Source organism: Salvelinus sp. IW2-2015, linkage group LG4q.1:29 (genome assembly GCF_002910315.2).
Source record: "Salvelinus sp. IW2-2015 linkage group LG4q.1:29, ASM291031v2, whole genome shotgun sequence".
Taxonomy (NCBI): Eukaryota; Metazoa; Chordata; class Actinopteri; order Salmoniformes; family Salmonidae; genus Salvelinus; species Salvelinus sp. IW2-2015.
The window spans coordinates 580,787-598,074 of record NC_036842.1 but is presented as its reverse complement, the minus strand read 5'-3'; the positions used below and the strand labels follow the sequence as shown (position 1 = coordinate 598,074).

General features: G+C 42.9%; 1 protein-coding gene across 1 annotated transcript in view; it reads right to left on the bottom strand.

The window, feature by feature from the left end:
• Positions 1 to 17,288, bottom strand: part of LOC111961212 (collagen alpha-1(XXVII) chain B-like) — a 210,349-nt gene that overhangs the window by 70,685 nt on the left and 122,376 nt on the right. The window contains 4 exon segments of the mRNA XM_023983294.2: positions 4,480 to 4,533; positions 5,353 to 5,397; positions 5,844 to 5,888; positions 13,483 to 13,536. Coding sequence (XP_023839062.1) covers positions 4,480 to 4,533; positions 5,353 to 5,397; positions 5,844 to 5,888; positions 13,483 to 13,536 — 198 coding nt within the window.

Here is a 17,288-nt window from a genome sequence, read left to right as displayed (position 1 = left end):
ACCCCGGTCAACAGCCCTGCACTCCCCACAGCAACTTGCCCCCCTCATTTCTCCTTCAACCAAATCCAGATAGCTGATGTTCTGAAAGAGCTGCAGAATCTGGACCCCTTCAAATCAGCCGGGCTAGACAATCTGGACCCTCTCTTTCTAAAATTATCAGCCAAAATTGTTGCAACCCCTATTACTAGGCTGTTCAACCTTTCTTTCGTATCATCTGAGATCCCCAAAGATTGGAAAGCTTCCGTGGTGCGTCAATCACCACATTCTTATCGGCAGACTCAACAGCCTTGGTTTCTCAAATGACTGCCTCGCCTGGTTCATCAACTACTTCTCAGACAGAGTTCAGTGTGTCAAATCGGAGGGCATGTTGTCCGGTCCTCTGGCAGTCTCTATGGGGGTACCACAGGGTTCAATTCTCGGGCCGACTCTTTTCTCTGTATATATCAATGATGTTGCTCTTGCTGTGGGCGATTCCCTGATCCACCTCTACGCAGACGACACCATTCTGTATACTTCTGGCCCTTCCTTGGACACTGTGCCATCTAACCTCCAAACGAGCTTCAATGCCATACAACACTCCTTCCGTGGCCTCCAACTGCTCTTAAACGCTAGTAAAAACAAATGCATGCTTTTCAACCGTTCGCTGCCTGCACCCGCCCGCCCGACTAGCATCACCACCCTGGACGGTTCCGACCTAGAATATGTGGACATCTATAAATACCTAGGTGTCTGGCTAGACTGTAAACTCTCCTTCCAGACTCATATTAAACATCTCCAATCCAAAATCAAATCAAGAATCGGCTTTCTATTTCGCAACAAAGCCTCCTTCACTCCCGCCGCCAAACTTACCATAGTAAAACTGACTATCCTACCGATCCTCGACTTTGGCGATGTCATCTACAAAATAGCTTCCAATACTCTACTCAGCAAACTAGATGCAGTTCATCATAGTGCCATCCGTTTTGTTACTAAAACACCTTATACCACCCACCACTGCGACCTGTATGCTCTAGTCGGCTGGCCCTCGCTACATATTCGTCGCCATACCCACTGGCTCCAGGTCATCTATAAGTCCATGCTAGGTAAAGCTCCGCCTTATCTCAGTTCACTGGTCACGATAACAACACCCACCCGTAGCACGCTCTCCAGCAGGTATTTCTCACTGATCATCCCAAAAGCCAACACCTCATTTGGCTGCCTTTCCTTCCAGTTCTCTGCTGCCTGTGACTGGAACGAATTGCAAAAATCGCTGAAGTTAGAGACTTTTATTTCCCTCACCAACTTTAAACATCTGCTATCTGAGCAGCTAACCGATCGCTGRAGCTGTACATAGTCCATCTGTAAACAGCCCACCCAATTTACCTACCTCATCCCCTTACTGTTTTTATTTATTTACTTTTATGCTCTTTTGCACACCAGTATCTCTACTTGCACATGATCATCTGATGATTTATCACTCCAGTGTTAATCTGTTAAATTGTAATTATTCACTCCTATGGCCTATTTATTGCCTACCTCCTCATGCCTTTTGCACACAATGTATATAGTCTCATTTTTTTCTCTACTGTGTTATTGACTTGTTTATTGTTTACTCCATTTGTAACTGAGTTGTTGTCTGTTCACACTGCTATGCTTTATCTTGGCCAGGTCGCAGTTGTAAATGAGAACTTGTTCTTAACTAGCCTACCTGGTTAAATAAAGGTGAAATAAAATAAATAAAAAATACATTTAACTAATTATGTGACTTCTGAAGGTAATTGGTTGCACCAGATCTTATTTAGGGGCTTCATAGCAAAGGGGGTGGATACATATGCACGCACCACTTTTCAAATTATCTTTTGGGGGCATTTTCTGAAACAAGTTATTTTTTCCGTTTCACTTCACCTATTTGGACTATTTTGAAAATGTCCATTACATGAAATCCAAATAAAAATCAATTTAAATTACAGGTTGTAATGCAACAAAATAGGAAAAACGCCAAGGGGGATGAACATTTTTGCAAGGCACTGTAAATATAAGGCTAATACCACATTTAATTTATTACCTGAAGGAGACAGGCTAGGTCATCTATATATACGGCTATATATAAATCTAGAACAGGATTATCTATTTTGGATGCAATTTGAATGGAGTTGATGACAAGAGAGAAAGACTGCAAGAGAGTGCTCACGTGTGCACTGATTTAAAGCAACGATGTTCGAGTGATAGGCTGTTTTAAAACTCTGTAGCTGCAATTTAAAAAAGAAAAGAAGGTGACCCCTGAAAGCAAGCTGGAGATGAGTAAATTAGACGGGCATTCAGTCTTTATATTCATGTGTATTACTTTATATGCTACAGCAAATGCAGGCCAACCTGTCACAAGAAAAATAGTTACCATGATGGGTCTACAGTACAAGCGTTGTGACCTGCGCTCCATACTGAGATGGGCTGTCTGTCCCCACCCTGAGCATTGATGATTCATCATGCAGAGGCCGTAGAGAATCTTTAGACAGATTTAGACATCACATATAATTTAACAGTTCCATTTCATTCCATGCCGTTCATATAAATAATTTATTAGAACATACTGTTTTTTCGCAGCTATTTATCCCGGAAAAGGGAGTGGTTTTGGGCGTTAAATCTCGGTAACCCACCATTCAACCCTAGTCCTGACTAAACCAAGAGGGCAACCGTTGTAGAGATTATCATCAGAGAGTTTCATCTGGAAGAGGCGATATGCTGCATAATACAATTTGTGAATACATTTCAAATTAATTAACTGGAGATATACGTTTTTTTGATGATGAGAAAACATTGCTCCAGACCCGTTCAACTGTTCTCCAAAACCTAGGAGTTCTCCAATCCAGATGGAAGTGACCGCAGGTGAACTCTTGTTGGTTGAGTAAAGTTTGGAGTAGAGGATGGAGACCAGAGTATTCAAAAGAGTCTCAATCAGGGGATGGGTGGCAATAAGGGAATCCCAGGGTACTCCGTAGGCTTTTAGAGCTGAATGGAGCATAATGTAACAATAGATCTACGGACTGATTTCTGATAACAGTCCCTCTTAATTTTGGGGCTGCAATTTGACAAATTCAGGGTCATTTAAACAGGCTAAGCAAGCTTTTTACATCAGTAAAGGTAGAGATAGCTAGCTAACATCTATGTCAGTAAGCAAGCTAGCTACAACAGTTAGCTAAGCAGCTGATCAAGTCACTGCACTGGCGATCGACGTCCTTGCATATCATTTTTGCAGGAGATAGCTACCGCTTTGCTTTTATTTTCTCACAATTACAAAACTATTAAAATCACTTTCATAACGTTGGAATAATTTTGCTAGTTATTCTGCCTATTTTCTACCAGGTACAATTTAATTTTGATATAGTTTTTAATGTTCAAATCTACCTTGGGTCGTTTGAAAAGGGGAAATATTGGTGCGGTTAGGAGAACTGGGTGATTTCTATATACGTGGTTCAAGTGGACCCTACTATACAATGCGCAGGGAGAGAGACTCTGGTCATTCAAATTGTTAAATGAATGTGGTCCTTTGCAAATGAATGTGTCACCTAAAATTAGCTTAGGTTATTATTCTGTTCAATTTAAACAAGTGTATTCGATCATTAGATTGACATGTGTTACACGGACCAGCGACGCCAGCTTCCATAAACCACACAACCTTGTCAGAAATAAGAGATTGGGGGCCTCCCAAGTGGCGCAGCGGTCTAAGGCACTGCATCGCCGTGCTTGAGGCGTCACTACAGACCCTAGTTTGTCCCAGACTGTGTCACAACTGGCAATGACCAGGAGTCCCATAGTGCGGTGCACAATTTGCCCACCGTCGTCCGGTGGGCAAATTGAATGAGTAGGGGTTGTAAAACTTTTAACCGGAAGTGTACATCTTTAATAGACATTCATATATCTCTTATAAACTAGCTGCCACTCTCCCTGAGTTAACTGGCTTGTTCAGGGATACAAAGAGAGAACTCTGTTAAGTATGATGGATTTAGTGCTTATTAACCGATTAAGAGCAAAAGAGAGAGAGAGGGCGGTGTTGGCGAGACAATAATATGCAGACAGATGAGAGTGTGAAAGAGAAGTGGAGGCAATTTTTTGAGGATGGAGAGGGAGAGAGGAGAGGCATATGAAGAGAAGGAGGTGGAGATGGGGTTGAGGAGATAAATAGGGAGAAAATATAATGGAGAGAGAAAAGGGAGAAGATGGAGAGAGAGGAGATGGTGAGAGAAAAGAGAGGAGCGATGGAGAGAGGAGAAATAGAAAGAGTTTAAATAGAGAGAGAGGAGATGGAGAGAAATGTGATGGTGAAAGTAGGAGAGAGAGACAGTAGAAGGAAAGGGGGAGGTGGAGAGAGAAAGGAGAGGAGTGATGAGAGAGGATAAATAGAAAGAGTATAAATAGAGAGAGAGGAGATGGAGAGAAAGGTGACGGAGAAAGTGAAAGAGTAAGAGAGTAGAAGGAGAGGGGGAGATGGAGAGAGGGACTTACTGGCTCGCCTGCTATTCCTTGGTCTCCTGGAGGTCCAGAGGGTCCTTGAATACCCTGTTGATATAACAGCTAATGAGTGTAGAGTACAGATACACGCACACACCGAGGGGGAAGCAGAACAACACTCAACATGTGGGCAGTTAATGATGGGTTAAATCTCCACTTTCAGACAGTCATAAGATAAGATATAAAGCTCTGACCAAAAGCAGTACTATTAAAAACAAAAAAACTATATTCTAAGTGAAAAGTAGGCATTAGTCTGAAGCTGAAAAATAAAGAAAAAGCACAAAAATGCTTACTCCACCCATGCTTCACAAAAGGTTTTCCAGCACACAGCTTTGACCTACAGCTTTGACCTACTACAGTAGCTGTGTTGGTATTGTACTTCAAACTATGTGTAGGCAGGTTGCTTAAGATTCAAACCTTATGTCACGCCCTGGCCTTAGTTATCTTTGTTTTCTTTATTATTTTAGTTAGGCCAGGGTGTGACATGGGGGATGTATGTGTTTTGTATTGTCTAGGGTTTTTTGTATGTTTATGGGGCAGTGTTTAGTCTAGGTGTATGTATGTCTATGGTTGCCTAGATTGGTTCTCAATTAGAGACAGCTGTCATTCGTTGTCTCTGATTGGGAGCCATATTTAGGCAGCCATAGTCATTAGGTAGTTTGTGGGTGATTGTCTATGACTATGTGTAAGTTGCCAGTGTCTGCACTTATTGTTTGTATAGCTTCACGTTCGTCTTTTTGTTGTTTTGATTAGTTTGTATAGTGTTCGTTTCGTTTTCCAATAAAAGAGAAGAATGTATTGTTATCATGCTGCGCCTTGGCCCTCCTCACTTAAATGTTACGACGATGGTGACACCTTAGAACTTACGGGAAACCCTTGAGGTCCAGCTTCTCCCAGCTCTCCAATTTTCCCCTGGGGGGAGAGCACAAAAGAAGCAGGAAAAATAAGACCACAACTACACGAGATAGCTGACCTAACATACACCAAATGTGCTACCGAACAAAGGCTAAGAAAAGACTGACCATCATATGACTAACACACAGCTACAACTGAAATACAAATGAGCATATTTGTTGCAGCACTGCCGTGTGAGTGCAACATGTTGACAGTGGATAAGGTGAGTCCTCTCCTTACAAGGTAAAGCAGTATATGCTTGAAGAAATAAATTGCAACACACAGTAAATCAATTAATTACAGTGTACCTACAAGCTCCTAAGAACAAGAAACTGTAAAAAAGCTGCCTGTCTCAAGTGGCGTGCCTGTCAGTCAATCAGTTAGGGATAAGTGGCTGGGCTATCCAGTGTAACATAACCAGGGGTGAAATATGACAGTGATAGGAAACTTCAGCATAATTTTACCTCATCTCCCGAAACACCAATTTTTCCTGGAAGACCATCAGGGCCCTGTGGAGAGAAAGGGATGATGAGGGATAAGGAGGGAAAGTATGAATATGTGAAACGTGTGACATTAGTGTGTGTGCGTGTTTGAGTGAGAGGAAAAAGGAGAGAGGCAGAAAAAAAGGCAGACCAAGAGACAAACATCAGGAAAGCAGACAGCAGATATATGGATGGAGAGACAGAGACAAAATCACTAACCAGTGTCTGATGAATTGTGTGCAGCCTAGTGCAGTGAAGAAGAGTGTCTATACAATAAGACATACAGTGGGGCAAAAAAGTATTTAGTCAGCCACCAATTGTGCAAGTTCTCCCACTTAAAAAGATGAGAGAGGCCTGTAATTTTCATCATAGGTACACTTCAACTGTGACAGACAAAATGAAAAAAAATTTCCAGAAAATCACATTGTAGGATTTTTTATGAATTTATTTGCAAATTATGGTGGAAAATAAGTATTTGGTCAATAACAAACAAGCAAGATTTCTGGCTCTCACAGACCTGTAACTTCTTCTTTAAGAGGCTCCTCTGTCCTCCACTCGTTACCTGTATTAATGGCACCTGTTTGAACTTGTTATCAGTATAAAAGACACCTGTCACAACCTCAAACAGTCACACTCCAAACTCCACTATGGCCAAGACCAAAGAGCTGTCAAAGACACCAGAAACAAAATTGTAGACCTACACCAGGCTGGGAAGACTGAATCTGCAATAGGTAAGCAGCTTGGTTTGAAGAAATCAACTGTGGGAGCACTTATTAGGAAATGGAAGACATACAAGACACTGATAATCTCCCTCGATCTGGGGCTCCACGCAAGATTCACCCCGTGGGGTCAAAATGATCACAAGAACGGTGAGCAAAATCCAGAACCACACGGGGGGACCTAGTGAATGACCTGCAGAGAGCTGGGACCAAAGTAACAAAGCCTACATCAGTAACACACTACGGCGCCAGGGACTCAAATCCTGCAGTGCCAGATGTGTCCCCCTGCTTAAGCCAGTACATGTCCAGACCCGTCTAGAGTTTGCTAGAGAGCATTTGGATGATCCAGAAGAAGATTGGAGAATGTCATATGGTCAGATGAAACAAAATAGAACTTTTTGGTAAAAACTCAATCGTCGTGTTTGGAGGACAAGAATGCTGAGTTGCATCCAAAGAACACCATACCTACTGTGAGCATGGGGTGGAAACATCATGCTTGGGCTGTTTTTCTGCAAGGGACCAGGACGACTGATCCGTGTAAAGGAAAGAATGAATGGGGCCATGTATCGTGAGATTTTGAGTGAAAACCTCTTCCATCAGCAAAGGGCATTGAAGATGAAACGTGGCTGGTCTTTCAGCATGACAATGATCCCAACACACCGCCCGGGAAATGAAGGAGTGGCTTCGTAAGAAGCATTTCAAGGTCCTGGAGTGGCCTAGCCGTCTCCAGATCTCAACCCCATAGAAAATCTTTGGAGGGAGTTGAAAGTCCGTGTGCCCAGCAACAGCCCCAAAACATCACTGCTCTAGAGGAGATCTGCATGGAGGAATGGGCCAAAATACCAGCAACAGTGTGTGAAAACGTTGTGAAGACTTACAGAAAACGTTTGACCTCTGTCTTGCCACAAAGGGTATATAACAAAGTATTGAGATAAACTTTGTTATTGACCAAATACTTATTTTCCACCATCATTTGCAAATAAATTCATAAAAAATCCTACAATGTGATTTCAGGAATTTTTTTCTAATTTTGTCTGTCAATGTGAGTTGTACCAAATGATGAAAATTACAGGCCTCTCTCATCTTTTTAAGTGGGAGAACTTGCACAATTGGTGGCTGACTAAATACTTTTTTGCCCCACTGTATGTGAGTGTCAATGTGTCTATAAAATGCTTTTTACTCTCTCCCTGTCACGCCCTGACCTTAGAGAGCCTTTTAATTTCTCTATTTGGTTAGGTCAGGGTGTGATTTGGGTGGGCATTCTAGTTTTCTATTTTTTGTTGGCCGGGTATGGTTCCCAATCAGAGGCAGCTGTCTATCGTTGTCTCTGATTGGGAATCATACTTGGGCAGCCTGTTTTCCACCCTAGTTTGTGGGATCTTGTTTTTGCACAGTAGCTGTCTAGCCCTGCAGAACTTTACGTTCGTTTATATTTTTTGTTTTGTTGGTGTTTCATTATTAAATTATCATGAACACTTTCCACACTGCGCTTTGGTCTCACTCATTCAACGACGGACGTAACACTCCCCCCATATGTTTTTTTTTATAGTACACTATGGTCTAAATACTGTAGTATATACTGTAGTGTTTTTGCGGACATGACTATAGTACACTATATTATTCACTGTAGTGTTTTTGTGGACATGACTAGTTTACTATAGTATTTGTTTAAGTATTTCTGCGGACATGACTGTAGTATTTACTGTTGTGTTTTACCGACATTACTAGTATACTCTACTATTCACTGTAGTGTTTTTGTGGACATGACTAGTATACTGTAGTATTCACTGTAGTGTTTTTGTGAGCACTTCCGGCGCCGACAGAGATGGCCGCCTCGCTTCGCGTTCCTAGGAAACTATGCAGCATTTCGTTTTTTTATGTGTTATTTCTTACATTGTAACCCCAGGTAATCTTAGGTTTTATTACATACAGTCGAGATGAACTATTGGATATACGACTTTCCCGAAGCAGATCCTCTGTTCTGCCCACCACCCAGGACAATGGACCGGATCCCAGCCGGCGACCCAAAACTACGACGCCGTAGAAGGGGCAGACGGAGCGGTCTTTTAGTCAGGCTCCGTAGGCGGGCACTTCGCGCACCGCTCCCGAGCATACTACTCGCCAATGGCCAGTCTCTTGACAACAAGGTAGACAAAATCTGAGCAAGGGTTGCATCCCAGAGAGACATCAGAGACTGTAACGTTCTTTGTTTCACGGAAGTCGGTACAGCCAGCTGGTTTCTTCACGCATCGCGCCGACAGAAACAAACATCTTTCTGGTAAGAAGAAGGGCGGGGGTCCTTCTTCTTACCAGAGTCCTTCTGTTCACCTGACTTAGAATTCCTCACAATCAAATGCCGACCGCATTATCTACCTAGAGAATTCTCTTTGATCATAATCACAGTCGTGTATATTCCCCCCCAAGCAGACACATCGATGGCCCTGAAAGAACTTAATTTGACTGTATGTAAACTGGAAACCAAATATCCTGAGGCTGCATTTATTGTAGCTGGGGATTTCAACAAGGCTAATCTGAAAACAAGGCTCCCTAAATTCTATCAGCATATCGATGGCGCAACCAGGGCTGGCAAAACCCTAGATTATTGTTCTTCTAACTTCTGTGACGCATATAAGGCCCTCCCCTGCCCTCTTTTTAGAAAAGCTGACCACGGCTCCATTTTGTTGCTCCCAGCCTATAGACAGAAACTAAAACGGGAAGCTCCCGCGCTCAGGTCTGCTCAACGCTGGTCCGACCAATCGGATTCCACGCTTCAAGATTGCTTCGATCACGTGGACTGGGATATGTTCCGCACTGCGTCGAACAACATTGATGAATACGCTGATTCGGTGAGCGGGTTTATTAGCAAGTGCATCGGAGATGTCGTACCCAACAGCGTCTATTAAAACATTCCCAAACCAGAAACCGTGGATTGATGGCAGCATTTGCGGAAGGTGACCGGAAACATGACCGAATACAGTAACAGTGTAGTAACAGTGTAGCTATTCCCTCCGCAAGGCAATCAAACAAGCTAAGTGTCAGTATAGAGACAAAGTAGAGTCAGACACGAGAGGTATGTGGCAGGGTCTACAGTCAATCATGGACTATAAAAGGAAAACCAGCCCCGTCGCGGACCAGGATGTCTTGCTCCCAGACAGACTAAACAACTACTTTGCTCGCTTTGAGGACAATACAGTGCCACTGACATGGCCCGCTACCAAAACCTGCGGGCCCTCCTTCACTGCAGCCGACGTGAGTAAAACATTTAAACGTGTCAACCCTCGCAAGGCTGCAGGCCTAGACGGCATCCCCAGCCTCAGAGCATGCGCAGACCAGCTGGCTGGTGTGTTTAAGGACATATTCAATCAATCCTTATCCCAGTCTGCTATTTCCACATGCTTCAAGAGGGCCACCATTGTTCCTGTTCCCAAGAAAGCTAAGGTAACTGAGCTAAATGACTACCGCTCCGTAGCACTCACTTCCGCCATCATGAAGTGCTTTGAGAGACTAATCAAGGACCATATCACCTCCACCCTACCTAACACCCTAAACCCACTCCAATTTGCTTACCGCCCCAATATTCCCACAGACGACGCAAATCGCAATCACACTGCCTGGACAAGAGGAATACCTATGTGAGAATGCTGTTCATTGACTACAGCTCAGCATTTAACACCATAGTACCCTCCAAACTCGTCATCAAGCTCGAGACCCTGGGTCTCGACCCCGCCCTGTGCAACTGGGTCCTGGACTTCCTGACGGGCCGCCCCCAGGTGGTGAGGGTAGGTAACAACATCTCCACCCCGCTGATCCTCAACACTGGGGCCCCACAAGGGTGCGTTCTCAGCCCCCTCCTGTACGCCCTGTTTACCCATGACTGCGTGGCCATGCACGCCTCCAACTCAATCATCAAGTTTGCAGACGACACTACCAACAATGACGAGACGGCCTACAGGGAGGAGGTGAGGGCTCTCGGAGTGTGGTGTCAGGAAAATAACCTCACACTCAACGTCCACAAAACAAAAGAGATGATTGTGGACTTCAGGAAACAGCAGAGGGAGCACCCCCCTATCCACATCGACGGGACAGTAGTGGAGAGGTTAGAAAGTTTTAAGTTCCTCGGCGTACACATCACGGACAAACATCATGGTCCACCCACACAGACAGCGTGGTGAAGAAGGCGAAGCAGCGCCTCTTCAACCTCAGGAGGCTGACGAAATTCAGCTTGTCACCAAAAACACTCACAAACTTTTACAGATGCACGATCGAGAGCATCCTGTCGGACTGTATCACCGCCTGGTACGGCAACTGCTCCGCCCATAACCGTAAGGCTCTCCAGAGGGTAGTGAGGTCTGCACAACGCATCACCGGGGGCAAACTACCTGCCCTCCAGGACACCTACACCACCCGATGTCACAGGAAGGCCAAAAAGATCATCAAGGACAACAACCACCCGAGCCACTGCCTGTTCACCCCGCTATCATCCAGAAGGCAAGGTCAGTACAGGTGCATCAAAGCAGGGACCGAGAGACTGAAAAACAGCTTCTATCTCAAGGCCATCAGACTGTTAAACAGCCATTACTAACATTGAGTGGCTGCTGCCAACATACGGACTCAACTCCAGCCAAAAATGTATGTAATAAATGTATCACTATCCACTTTAAACAATGCCACTTTATATAATGTTTACATACCCTACATTACTCATCTCATATGTATATACTGTACTCTATACCATCTTCTGCATCTTGCCATCTTGATGTAATAAATGTATCACTAGCCACTTTAAACAATGCCACTTTCATATGTTTACATACCCTACATTACTCATCTCATATGTATATACTGTACTCTATACCATCTACTCCATCTTGCCTATGCCGTTCTATACCATCACTCATGCATATATTTTTTTATGTACATATTCTTATTCATTCATTTACACGTGTGTGTATAAGGTAGTTGTTGTGGAATTGTTAGGTTAGATTACTCATTGGATATTACTGCATTGTCGGAACTAGAAGCACAATCATTTCGCTGCACTCGCATTAACATCTGCTAACCATGTGTATGTGACAAATAAAGTTTGATTTGATTTGACATGACCACCATACTGTAGTATTCACTGTCGTGTTTTTGCAGACTTTACTGTAGTATTCACTGTAGTGTTTTTGTGGACATGACTCGTATACTGTAGTATTCACTGTAGTGTTTTCGTGGACATGACTCGTATACTGTAGTATTCACTGTAGTGTTTTGTGGACATGACTCGTATACTCTAGTATTCACTGTAGTGTTTTGTGGACATGACCAGTATACCGTAGTATTTACTGTAGTGTTTTTGTGGACATGACTCGTATACTGTAGTATTCACTGTAGTGTTTTCGTGGACATGACTCGTATACTGTAGTATTCACTGTAGTGTTTTGTGGARATMWCTRMTATWCTCTAGTATTCACTGTAGTGTTTTGTGGACATGACCAGTATACCGTAGTATTTACTGTAGTGTTTTTGTGGACATGACTCGTCCACTGTCGTATTTACTGTAGTGTTTTTGTGGACATGACTCGTATACTGTAGTATTCACTGTAGTGATTTTGCTGAGGTGTTTTCTGGTCCGTTGCATTGCTCAGAACTGTTGACCCATCTCAATAGGTGGCCTGTCACGAACCTCTGTTTTATGTTCTGGTTAAGATGTTCCACACGTTAAACAGTAACTGGCAAAGTCTGGCAGTTGTTCCATTTTAGCCAACCCTAGTCGGCAGGTGTTACTACCGTCATGTCCGCAATAATACCATAGTATACTACAGTCTTGTCCACAAAAACACTACAGTAAATACCCGCAGAAATACCCCATAATAAAAAATTCTCCATAAAAATCTGTCAGTTTAGAGATATTCTTTTTTGCATTGGATGTGTCTCAATCCACCGCATCTGTCTATGTTGCACTTCCGCATATGCGGTGAAAGGTGACAGAGCTAGAGAGGTGTTTGTCAGACCATGAGACATCCCGAAAATCGTTCTTCTCACAAAATCATCTGTAGCCTACTATTATGACCCCTCTATGGAAAGATGACTCTCACGAATGCCATGGTTTTCTCAGTTTTGCTCTACGAACCCCACAAGCGTCTTGGGACTCATCTGAAGTCGGTGCAGCCAATCTGACAAGTTCTGTCTGTAGCGTCCAAACAGTATGGGCTACACATGACCCCTCCATAGAAAGGTGAAACACGTACATGTCAGTTGTTTTGCTGTAGGATGCACACAGGCCTCACAAGACTCATATGATGGTCCCCCGGTACCAGTTGAAAAAAGGAATGAAAGTATACAGTATCTGAACACTGTTTAGTGCCAAAAATAAGGGGACAAATACATGTAAAAAATTAAATATGTTTCCTGATCTTTCTTATACCATTCAGATATACTGTAGGACAGACACTTCAGAATAAACTTCCTTTTGACAGGGCATAGACAAAGTTTTTTTTAAACCTGTCTCCTCCTCTTGTCTCATCCACACTGATTGAAGTGGATTTAAGTGACATCAATAGGGGATCATAGCGTTCACCTAGATTTACCTGGTCAGTCTATGTCAAGGAAAGAGCAGGTGTTAATGTTTTGTATACTCAGTGTAGTATTCTACAGTATACCACCAAATTCCTAAGTAAGCACTACACAATCGAGGAATATTCCAGTGTGGATTATAGGATTCTACAGTATACTATAGTTTACAACAGTTTACTATATACTTCTATAGTAAATACTATAGTAATCTACAGTAAACTGTAGTATTTTTTATGTGGGCCCCATGTGTATCTGCAGCTTGCTCTTTTTTGGGGGGGTGTGTTACAGCTGAAGTCCCTTACACCCTGCAGGGCTGTGACCTTTGACACAAGCAGGAGTCTTACCTTCATGCCCACTAACCCCAGCTTCCCCATTGGACCGTCGGGCCCTCTCGCACCCTGAAAAAGAGAGGAGTTTATTATAGACCAGTAGAGGTTGCTGTAAAACAGCCAGACAGACAGACAGTCACAACATAGCACAGCACAACAGACTCTTACTTTACATAAGCCATCATTGCCTTAAAAACATCAATAAGTGAGTGTGAGGGTGTATTTTGTCAGCAAGGAATAAAAATGTTCCTCTGTGGTTGTTGTTTGCATTTGTAATTTTAACGGGCAGAAAGGTTTCCATGTACTAAATTGCCGCGGACATACACTACCGTTCAAAAGTTTGGGGTCACTTAGAAATGTCCTTGTTTTTGAAAGAAAAGCTATATTTTTGTCTAATCAAATAACATAAAATGTATCAGAAATACAGTGCTAATGTTGCAAATGAATATTGTAGCTGGAAACGGCTGTTTTTTAATGGAATATCTACATAGGCGTACAGAGGTCCATTATCAGCAACCATCACTCCTGTGTTCCAATGGCACGTTGTGTAAGCTAATCCAAGTTTATCATTTTAAAAGGCTAATTGATCATTAGAAAATCCTTTTGCAATTATGTTAGCACAGCTGAAAACGGTTGTTCTGATTAAAGAAGCAATAAAACGGGCCTTCTTTAGACTAGTTGAGTATCTGTAGCATTAGCGGGTTCGATTACAGGCTCAAAATGGCCAGAAACAAAGAACTTTCTTCTGAAACTCGTCAGTCTATTCTTGTTTTGAGAAATGAAGGCTATTCCATGCGAGAAATTGCCAAGAAACTGAAGATCTCATACAACGCTCTGTGTACTACACCCTTCACAGAACAGCGCAAACTGGCTCTAACCAATATAGAAAGAGGAGTGGGTGGCCCCGGTGCACAACTGAGCAAGAGGACAAGTACATTAGAGTGTCTAGTTTGAGAAACAGACGCCCCACAAGTCCTCAACTGGCAGCTTCATTAAATAGTACCCTTCAGGGCCTCCCGGGTGGCGCAGTGGTCTAGGGCACTGCATCGCAGCGCTAGCTGCGCCACCAGAGACTCTGTGTTCGCGCCCAGGCTCTGTCGCAGCCGGCCGCGACCGGGAGGTCCGTGGGGCGACGCACAATTGGCCTAGCATCTTCCGGGTTAGGGAGGGTTTGGCCAGTAGGGATATCCTTGTCTCATCGCGCACCAGCGACTCCTGTGGCGGGCCGGGCGCAGTGCGCGCTAACCAAGGGAGCCAGGTGCACGGTGTTTCCTCTGACACATTGGTGCGGCTGGCTTCCGGGTTGGAGGCGCGCTGTGTTAAGAAGCAGTGCGGCTTGGTTGGGTTGTGTTTCAGGGGACGCATGGCTTTCGGCCTTCATCTCTCCCGAGCCCGTACGGGAGTTGTTGCAATGAGACAAGATAGTAATTACTAGCAATTGGATACCACGAAAATTGGGGAGAAAAGAAAAATTCAAAAGAAAAAAGAAAAATAGTACCCTTCAAAACACCAGTCTCAATGTCAACAGTGAAGAGGCGACTCTGGGATGCTGGCCTTCTAGGCAGAGTTGCAGAGAAAAATCAGTTTCTCAGACTGGCCAATAAAAATAAAAGATTAAGATGGGCAAAAGAACACAGACACTGAACAGAGGAACTCTGCCTAGAAGGTAGTCGCCTCTTCCGCCGCCGCAACTTCGGCAGCTGCAACTGGCCCGTCCGCCGCCGCCACTGTATATATATATATATATATATATATATATATATATATATATATATCGGGGATTATAAATTATGCATTGATAGAACCCACAATCTATCTGCAATATTAAAGCTGATTTACCCCTTAAAGATAAAAAAAGTACAAATGCAAGCCGAGATCTACTGCTCAGATTGTAAAAAAAGTTTGAATATATTTTATTTAACCTTTATTTAACTAGGCAAGTCAGTTAAGAACAAATTATTATTTACAATGACGGCCTACCCCGGCCAAACCCGGACAAACCCGGACAACGATGGGCCAATTGTGCCCCGCCCTATGGGACTCCCAATCATGGCTGGATGTGATACAGCTTGGAATCAAACCAAGGTCTGTAGTGACACCTCTTGCACTGAGATGCAGTGCCTTAGACCGCTGCACCACTCAGGAGCCCGACTTAATAAAAAAAAAACATGACTTAATAACCGTAAGCCTATGTTACATTGAGTACCGTTACATTCACACAATAATGCGATTAATGTCAGATTAATATAATAGTTTGATTAAAACGTTTACATGCTTTGCAAGAAGAACGATTTCCATAATAATCGTGTTTACATGGACACATCAGTAAATCAGGTTATCTGATGGCACTCTGATAAATGCAGAAAATCACCAATCAAAATAAACGTTCCACCACAGCGACCATGTTATTTTTGGTAAGCATATTTGATTCTGAGTTTGTACATATAAAGTTTGTATGTGAAAATGACCTCTAAAATGCATACATTCAGTTGTTCCGAACTCACTTCACTCACGCTAAAAAGGGAGGCTCGCTTGCCTGGTGCTAGCTAGCACATGCACAGATCAAATACACCGCTGTAATGCCGATTAAGGTGTTTATGTGTCCTAATGATTAGAAAGATTGCTCAGAAACCCAGGTGTTTTAATCAGCGTATGCTTACTTAGATTTTTTACTACCGATTATGATAAGCAGAGAAAGATGTTTACATGACTATTGCAAAATCTGCCATAATCAGTTTAACATTGAATTAGTACTGTGCATGTAAATGTACTCACTAACCAATTAAAAACAGTTTTGTAACAATGAGGTTCGTGCAGTAGGCTATAGGCCCAATACATTATCACTAAATATTGGGTATGCTTGAAATGCCCTGTTCTTCTCTGACCATTTTGAAATTATGTAAAAGAAATTGTAGGTATATGGTCACACCGGTAATCGATTGCATCTGTTGTATTATTTGTGTATTATTTGTGAGGCACAGCTGAGTGAGCAAAATAATTTGCTTTGGGAGGGGGGGGGGGGGTGCMGWMGGCCTGCATCTGAGCCATTTACTTGGTTCGTATTCTTATATTTTCTTATTGTTGTTGCATTGTTGAGAATGAATCTGCAAGTAGGCATTTTGTTGTACGGTTTATACCATGTGTATCCCATACATACAACTAATAAAACTTGAAACCTCCGTTTTAAGTAGCTCGGTACTAAGCTGAATTTGGAGAGTTGATACAGAAGTTATACATTGTTTTGAAGCTTAGAATCTCCTCTTTTAACAAATGTATAGAGCTCGACATGCATGTTGAGGTCAATGCGACTGATAATAATGAAGCATGTCACATATGTGGTTGTTTATCTATTTTAGTTGAATTCACTGACTGTAAATCGCTCTGATAAGAGCATCCGCTAAAGGCCCAAAATGTGAATGTAAAAATGAACACTTGCAAAACACACTGGGTATTATTGTAATGAGCTCCACCCCCAAACAATGACAAAATTGGTCAATCCACCATGGCCTTGATTTGAACTTCCACAGACATAGATTTTTGGGCATGTCTGGACCAAATCTGAGCCAATCATAGACATCTATTTTTAGGCCAAATCAAGGCTGATCCAGACCCTACCAAATCTGAACCAATCATAAATGTCTATTTTGGGGACAAATCAAGGCCGGCCGGGACCAGACCAAATATCAACGTCTATGGATGTTTAAATCAAGGCCAGGCTGGACGTACAAAATATCAACCAAAAATCTGTCAATGGATGTACAGCAATGAAAGGGATAGTTAATCCAAGTTCCAAAATTACATTTTTGTTTCCTTACCTTGTC